Genomic DNA, 8,527 nt, shown 5'->3' with positions numbered 1-8,527 from the left:
AACGCTTAAAATTCAAACAACTATGTGTTACCATGGTCAAGTGTAGAAATTGATATCCCGCTTTCATAATGCACCATAATAAGCATGGTAGAAAGCCCTTTGGTTTTGTGCCTCAACCCATGCGTTACCATGTTTAAGTGTAGAAATTGATGTCTCGCTTTCATAATGCACCATAATAGGCACACGGTGGAAAGCACCCTTTTGTTTGGAAAGCCCTTTGTGCCTCAACAACTCAAGCTAGCACCACCTTGTGGTAGAGCACTTGAGAAAAATATTGGGCTAATTACAAGAGCCTTGCTAATGATGATAGTTGATTATTAAATGATGTCATATCCTATTTATTCACATCTCATAATTTGATACTAAGATGACATGGAGGTTCACATCCTTAAGTTAGTTTTAGTGAGGAAGGAAAATGTAATGTTAAAGTGACTTTGATTTTGCTTGATTTATAATGATGGAGCAACTAAAATGAGTTTAATGAAATATAGAAGACCAATCTATAAGATGACAAGGATCCATGGAAAAGGTTTTCTCATTATTTGAGAGCTTGAGATTGGATGTAGGCTTGCTTTAGTCCTAGATGAAGCACCTTCTTTTTTCTTTTAAGGACATAACTAAGATGTAAGTGGTGAGATAAGTTTCTATGGAGATGAAGCACCTTCTTTTTTCTTTTAAGGATATAGCTAAGATGTCTGTTGTGAGATAAGTTTCTATGGATCTAGATAGCCATAGTGGATCCTTTAGGACCTTTAAAATAATGGTATATGGGACAAGAAAAGGCGAAGTTACGCGTCATCCATACTGGTGGACATTCTTCCTCGTCACTTTCCATCCTGTTGTTGCAAGACCCTCATATACTGTACCACAATTAGTTAGTGGCGTAGGGTCTATTGCAATTAAGCTTTTTTGTCCCTGCATTTGTAAAAGGAAGGATATAGGAATATATTAAAATTTGTTCAACAACTAAAACATAATATATTTTAGAAAATATGCTTTTAGTGTCTTCCTTTCCTCCTCTATCTCTCTCTTTCTCTCTCTAAAACACACACACAAATTTAAAATTTTTACAAAAAATATTCTTATATTTAATAATTTTAGCTCCTCAAAACAAGGCGACTAAGGTAACCATGTAAGAGACCACCATTTGTTGAAATGTTGAATGAGAATACTAGTTTTAAAACCTGACCATCAGTGCTTGTGAAAGGGGTGTAGACATTTGAGAAAAGGCTTGTAATTTTTTGGTGGGGATAAGTGGGCCGATCAGATGCGCCCATTTGGTAAAAGCGACCTAAGATTGGTGCATGACATGCACAATTCAATTGGATCTATGCTTGACAGAGACCTCCGTGCATGCTGTCCACCGGTGCAGATCAAATGGTATAAGGGAGATTGTCTGCCAGTTGATTCACAACGGAGGTGGACTAAGTTGTGGGCTCCCTGCCCTGTGGCTCCACATTTTGAAGTGTCGGGGTACTTGATCGGCGTTGGATGGGAAGACAACTTTGAGATCGTGATTGCGCATAAGAGGTGGGCCACGCAAGCGAGTGTCCCACATGACTCTCTGGAACTACAAAGGGTTGGCCACAATGTCTCCTTGAATCATTTTTTTTTGCCATGCAAGAAGGATAGTTTTTGTGAAAATGCTAAGGTCCAAAGGTAACGTAAGTGCCACACACAGTAGTGGAGCCGGACGTTGTGGACTAAAAAGTGGTCTATCGTCCTTACGCCCGCTTTCACACATGGAGCGGCCAACGGTTTTGGTTGGCACCGGAAGCTCGGTTACGGTTTTGGTGGGCACCGTAACCCCGGTGACGGTTTTGGAAATTTGGTGGGCACCGGGAGTTTCGCCGCCGCTAACGACGTCGGTGGTGGTGGGCGCCCAACAAAACCGTCGTCAGGACAAAATGCGCTGTTTTGCCTACACTACCGTTCCTTTCTCTGAGAGAAGACAGGCTTATTTTGCTCCTTCACGCCCTTCTGTCGGAAATTTGTGTCCTCCTGCCTGTAAGCAATCTTTAGCTTCTATTGTGTTTTAGCTTACAATCCTCCTTTATTGGCCTTCTCTTTGAGATTAGCTTCATCTTCGTCCAATGCACGACACCATCTCCGACCCTACTGACAGAGATTTCCTTGCGGCAGAGAGGCAATTTCTGCGTTGTTTTGTCTTCTCTGGACAAGCTGCGGGAACCCTGCTTGGCTAATTCTCCGTCATATCGCATCTGCTGTCGGAAATTGATGCTTTTCCATCAGTAGCTTTTCTTTGATCGTCCTCCGTCAATTGCTTTTGTTGTGTTGGCTGTCGGGAACTCTTCGGCAATCGCTTCTGCTGTCGGCGATTGATCGATCATTTTTTCATGTCGACGGCGGAGAGCGGCAGCAATAAGGGGATTCCTCATCAGAGTCGTCAAGCTATGGGGCAGCAGGAGCTGCTGCACGAGAACGAAGAGGAAGCAATAACGACGGCGACATCAACATCGACATCGACCTCGACCTCGACCTCGACAACAACAGCGGCAGCGGCAGCGGCAACGGCAACGGCAATTTCCACGATTACAACCACGGCAAGCAGCAAGGGGGGGTGGGGAGGTATGAGCCTGTGCCGGCGGCCGTTGTGGCAGCAGGTGTCTATCCAGCAGCACCGCCCAACTCCGGCAACCAGCCCGCGCCACCACCGCCCAAATCCGGTAGCCAGCTCCGTCGAGCATAAATTTCCGTCCGATACCATCTCCGACACTCTCTCCCGCCCTTCCAGAATCCTCAAAGCTCTCCTTATCGCCAAAAAACACCTCCGCTTTGAACCCAACAGCAAACTCTACTTCCCTTGTAAGTATTATTTGATTAATCACTCCTCATTGATTGCATTAATATGCGAATAGTCACCCAAATTGTTCCTTATTATCCTAATCAGGTGCTTAATGCTGGATTATCTGCTTAATCATGCCATAACTCTCCCCATTCCAATCGTTTTTGTGTGTTAAACCCTCCTTCCTTAATTGCCCCCATAAGCTCCAAAATCTGCAGTGTGTTTTGAGGGTTTAAATCTCCGTTATTGTAACCGCCTGCTAAGCCTTTATTAATCGGCTCGTAGCGCCCAAATCTTTTCCACCCTTTTCATAATTTAAACCAATCAATTCTGATTTGATTAGCCCTCTTAATCCAATCGTTTCTGCTTATCCATCTCCCAGTTGATTGGTTAACCTCCTAATAAGTTGTTTAACCTTATGTAATCTGTGTTGATTAGTAAACTCCTAACGCTACCCGATGCGAATGCCTTTGTTACTCCCCGCAGGTTCAATCCCAGATTAGCTGCTTAATAACGCCTAATGGTTTTCTTTACCTAATCAAATGTGCTAAAGTTCATTATTATAAACTGGGCTAATGACTTCTGTTTTCTTCTTCTTTGTGTGTGTGTGTGTGTGTGTGTGTGTGTTTGGGGTTCTTCATGTCCACAGATGAACCAGGAAAACAGTCCACAAGCGCTGTAAGAATAAAGAACATCAGTAGATCACCTGTTGCGTTCAAAGTAAGCTTGCTTTTTCCTGCTTTTGTAAGTATTAAAATGCATTTTTTTTAAAATTGAGAGATTAATTAAAATGCACTCTCAACCCCCCTCTGTTGGGACGAGCTGAAACATTACACAGTCCTTTGCCTCTTTAAAAGATTCTTTGTTCTGTTTCACAGTTTCAAACAACCGCCCCAAAAAGCTGTTTCATGCGCCCCCCTAACGGTGTCCTATCCCCAGGGGAGTCAATCGTTGCAATCGGTAACATTCCAACCTGTTTGGTGCATGCATGTATGCATGCTACATATGTATGTATGTATATGTATCTATCTATGTGTGGAGAGACTAATTTTATGTGTATATCATGTATGCACAAAAGAATAAAAAATGCTGTATGCATGCATGCATGTGTGCATGTGTGGTGTATGGAGGAATCATGTGCGTTGAATGAAAATGTGCATGCAAGCGTGCATGTGAATCAAATGCTGCAACTTGGAACCTTTCAAGTTATTAGGTGTATGTATGTATGTATGCACGCAGGCATGATTAGTGTTGGTAATGTTTCTTGGGTATGTATACGATCATTGTGTTCTGAAGCCAGAGTGCTTTTTTGTGTACAGTTGTCAAATTCATTGAGCTACCCAAAGCCCTTGAACAGGATTCTCAGGTTCCGCTCAAGAGAAAGACACGTGACAAGTTTAAGATAGTGAGTTTGAAGACACAGGAAGGTGTGGAGTTCACCCCCGAGTTGGTAAGCACCTTAACCCTTGATCTTATTTTCCTGCAAGTTTTTTGGTTGCCGTACATCTCCACTTTGTTGCCGTGTGTAATGTCATTGGCAGACGTCTATCTGGTCTTGTTTTTCAAGACATGTGAATGTTGAATGATATTTGCCTATGAATGCAAGGAAGGGATCTAGGGATAGGGTAGAACTCAATGGTTGGAGTCCCCACACCTAGACTCAAGGACTGGAGTCCACACAGCTTGCACCTCAATGCCTAGAGTCACCATAGGTTCATGAAGAAAGCCATAAAAGCTTATGCAAGAAGCTGACAACTCCAAGTATAATGATCAAAAGGTGCCAATTTCCAAATACACAAGACATGTGCCTTTTTTAGTCCCAAGCCCCATGTGCCTAGGTCCATGCCCCATTTGCATGTGCATCCTAAAATTACTTCATTACAGTGAGACAGCTGGCCCTGCCCTATGTGGCTATCGCACCATGCTGTTCAGCATAGGAGTGTGAGGTTGAACCCCAAAACATATAATATATAGTATAACTCTCAATAAAAGAATGATATTTGCCTAATTGGTAGGTTCTTTCAACTCCTTGTGACCTTCTACAACATGCAGTTTGAGGAGCAAAAGGAGCAAGTTGCTGTGGAGCAGATTCTACGAGTTGTTCTACTAGATCCAAAGCAGTCCTCTCCTGTAAGTTTCCAAGCTACTGCATCGGCATGCACTTCTTTTCTCTTATCAAGGTTTGCTAAGAGTGTTGCATTGCATATGGGATGTTGCTCAAATGACAAGTCAATGTTTGAGATATGTAATTTTTTTGTGAGTTATATCCCTTCTGGGCAGCATTGGGTATGATAGCCACTTGAGCAAGGATCCTCTGGACATGTTTCCTGCAATTACCTTCTGGTTGAACATTTATGGTTTGGTCGTGGCTCAGCAATTGCAGAAGTTGAAAGGCCTCATGGCAGAAGCAGATGCTGCACAGGAGGCTCGGAACAAGTTGCAAGAGCAGAGGACCAACTCCATAATCAACATCAATGATATCAATGTACTAGAAGAATGGGTGAGCATCATTTGTGAATTAGAACAGGTGGCTTTAGAAAGGACATCTGGCCGTCCCTCTCGCCCTCATTTTCTGCTGACAAATCTGATGGCCCCTAAGGCCTCCAGGAGGAGGGGGCGGCAACGGGGGCCTTTCTGAAGCCATCCTAATCATCAAATCTAGATTGGAAACTTTGATGAAAGCAAACACACATTTGGGCTTACTTTTGATGCTTTTGTGACTGCAGAAGCAGCGAAAGCTGGCCAGACAACAAGCAAAGTGATGTGTAAGCCAAGATTCATCTTTATGGATATCTCATGGGCATCAAAACTGCAAGCTTGCTGTTTGTAGTGTGGCCAGGTTTTCTCTTCATTCAATTTCTATTCTCATTACTTCAAACACATACTATAAAGAGAGGATTTGAATGCACATGACGCTTGAACCGGCCATGATCAAGTTCAATGGCAGAACTTCACATGTACATCATGTGCATGCGGGATGGAAATCCACAAAATTTTGTGGTGAAGTTGTAATGGGAGAAAAAGGGCTTGGATATGAAATAGGGGCTGCATTTTCACGGGATTTTTGGGGTGTAGTCAAGCCATGAGAGGTTGTGGAGTCGTTCATTGATGACCTTGTCTCCTCATGGGTTTTTCTCAATAACCTGCATCTCCATTTTAATGCATGTAGCCAATTTAAAAACTTGCATATGTATCTTGATCGATGTGGATTATCCATGATGAAACATAATCATACCAATCCATAACTTCTTGTGGGTCTTTGAGGTTCTTGAGATGTTTCATGATGTCTTTGATACATAAAGAGGTAAAAGTTTATAGACCAAGATTGACTTTTCAGATTGTAGATAGCTTTTCTTTTGTTGCAAATGCTGCTTCTTTTTGCCATCATTGTTTGAGCCTGGCCCTTCCATCCACGTTTGGTGTGATATCCTTGAACCTTGTCCACCTACCTCCATGGCTGGGAAAACAGTATCATTTACAAAAGAAGAAATGTGATCTACCATCATGGGGCATTCACAAATTAGGTTCTTTGATTGCCAGGATTTATGGTTCCTATCCCTCTCAAAATCAGACCAAGGGATTGGTTATTCACTGCAAAAAACAGCTATGTACTCTTCCTAGGAAAAGGCCTGGAGCCCTTCTCATCTAGAGGCAAATATGGCCTTCACACACATGGGCAAAGATGGTGGTCCTTTTTGTCCAGTGCTGTGCATCACTAGAGCAAGACAAAAATGTCTTCTCTGATACACTGCTCACATGTAAATGGGAATTCGCTAGAAGAAAGACATCGTCAGCATGGGTCCACCAAACAGAAGCAAAGAAGCACGGAGTCTGGACTAGGAAGGCCAGATTTAGGACAAACGGTAAAACCTAGAAGAGCTGAGTCCTGACCCAGTACACCTGTGGGAATGTGTGATGCTTTAGTGTGATCTACATAATTGTTTTCTGGGATGACATGACTTTGGGTTTTGGCAGCTTTTGTTGCTAGTACCACCAAGGGGATGTGCTTGCCCACAAAGAGAACAAAGTCTATGCTAGATTTTAACCATTCAGTTTCCTCAAAAGTTAATTCCTGTTCTCTTGTAGCACCTTTCTATCATTTAAACTTGATTCTCAGGAGGCTACTATGTAGGGTTTGGAATGTTTGGGACATTTTTATCAGCTATAGCTACAAAAGCCAAAGTAAGAAATATTTAAGCTTGTCTATCGGCTTGGGCTACAATACCTCCAACATCTCAAGAAAATCATTCATTGCAAGGTAAACTTGGGTTTTCATTATTCGGAAGTGTTAAAAGAAATGCCAAGCTTTCAAAGATGCAAGGCTAGTGCTTTTACTGGTCATAGGGGAGTTCCTAAACCTTAACAAATTCCACGAGTTGCATTATTTAGTGAATAATTGCAATCCAGTGGTGGTGAAAGTATTATTGGGTTTGGGGTTTGTTTCATTATTTTTGGAAATGATTGCTATTCTTTTGGTACCACAATGTTTATCCCAATGGCTGAACTGAAGATTTTCTAAACTTTGGATAAAGATAAGTGCTGTTGGAGTTGAGGTTTGTTTATGCTCATTATTTGTTGATATGATTGCTTTTCTTTTGGACCACAATTCTTATCCCAATGGTTGAACCGAGGATTTTTGTAGCTTTGGATACAGTAATGTGCCTAATTAAGACGACGATCAACATGGTAATCAATACCATTATGCAAGGCTGGCAAGAAAGAATTTATCTTTACGCAGGCTAAGCATACGATTATATATACATATTTTACCTTTCTGTAGATCGTTGACACCATCTATGATCATGCATGTGTGTATGTGAGAACTCATGATTGTCATACAGGCTTGAGGATAAAGTAACGCTGGGTTGCTTTGCCTTTGCCGACTCGGCTGGGCTGGAGGCGGGGGTTCTGTAGGGCAGTGGGACCACACTCACATGAGAAAATCACACTTTTTGACGCTGCCAGCAGCCACCATGTTTAATGAAGTGTTTATGTGCTCAGGTTGGGAGGGAAGAGGTGCAAAGTTGGATCTTGTAAATGCACTCGGTGCGTACAATGGAACGCTTTTGCTAACACCTAGAATTATACACATTCATGTTGCATACAAATAAACACAGGACTTCAAATTTTGTAAGACGCCGGGATTCCATCAACACATCTTGGACAGTGCAATAGAAAATCAACGGTGGGTCTCCTTGTACTGAATATCAATAGCTCCTTTTGAATATGACAAAAAACCTGGTATCGATGCAAGTTACTAGCCAAAAAATCTATATATTGTAAGTTGTACTTGGACAACACATGTTTCCCTTACCCTTGATATGTTTGTTCCAACACACTCACTAAGCACACTCCAACACACTCACTAAGCACACCATGATTACATTTTTCACATCAAAACCCTCGCATGAAATCTTATGAGGATTTAGTACAATAGAAAAGCACAATGTTTCCACAATCATAGGTTATCATTGTGCCTCAGATGCTTGTTACCTTGGCTGCCCTTATGCAATGATGCCCAGAAACCACCGAGCTTCTGCAAGTTGGACTTGCACGGTAGATGAGCCGCCCCTCCCATTAGTATTTTCTTGGGAACATACTGCAAAGGCATGGCTAGCTCTGCATACCCAATCCCTGGCCTCAAGTTCCTACTTGCAAGGTTTCTTAATGTCAGTCACTCTTGAAACCAACCCATCAAGGATCAATGTTCTTCTTCTTCTA

At 42.3% G+C, this 8,527-nt stretch overlaps 1 protein-coding gene across 3 annotated transcripts; it reads left to right on the top strand.

The window, feature by feature from the left end:
• Positions 1 to 1,921: 1,921 nt before the first annotated feature.
• Positions 1,922 to 8,006, top strand: LOC147623845 (vesicle-associated protein 4-1-like). 3 transcript variants are annotated; one of them, XR_015269220.1, is made up of 8 exons: positions 1,922 to 2,826; positions 3,456 to 3,526; positions 3,685 to 3,766; positions 4,126 to 4,256; positions 4,859 to 4,936; positions 5,181 to 5,306; positions 5,533 to 5,645; positions 7,808 to 8,006. XR_015269220.1 is itself a non-coding variant. In XM_086820483.1 (7 exons), exons 1-7 carry the CDS (start codon positions 2,358 to 2,360, stop codon positions 5,566 to 5,568), a joined length of 993 nt encoding a protein of 330 aa, XP_086676609.1. In that variant the 5' UTR covers positions 1,922 to 2,357; the 3' UTR covers positions 5,569 to 6,048. The 3 variants fall into 3 exon arrangements, 1 of the variants encoding a protein (XP_086676609.1); XR_015269221.1 differs by lacking the exon at positions 7,808 to 8,006 and adding an exon at positions 6,782 to 7,801; XM_086820483.1 differs by lacking the exon at positions 7,808 to 8,006 and having other exon boundaries at positions 5,533 to 6,048.
• The last annotated feature ends 521 nt before the right edge of the window (positions 8,007 to 8,527 follow it).

This window comes from Cibotium barometz, chromosome 26 (genome assembly GCF_041138505.1).
Source record: "Cibotium barometz isolate CiBa-2024 chromosome 26, ASM4113850v1, whole genome shotgun sequence".
NCBI lineage: Eukaryota > Viridiplantae > Streptophyta > Polypodiopsida > Cyatheales > Cibotiaceae > Cibotium > Cibotium barometz.
This window is presented reverse-complemented; position numbering and strand designations above follow the sequence as displayed.

Bases quoted from the DNA above. Each gene is read 5' to 3' on its own strand.
- LOC147623845 (XM_086820483.1), top strand. From the start codon at position 2,358: ATGTCGACGGCGGAGAGCGGCAGCAATAAGGGGATTCCTCATCAGAGT. The intron at 2,827-3,455 runs GTAAGTATTATT...TCATGTCCACAG, and splicing joins CAGCAAACTCTACTTCCCTT to ATGAACCAGGAAAACAGTCC. The intron at 5,307-5,532 runs GTGAGCATCATT...TTGTGACTGCAG, and splicing joins TCAATGTACTAGAAGAATGG to AAGCAGCGAAAGCTGGCCAG.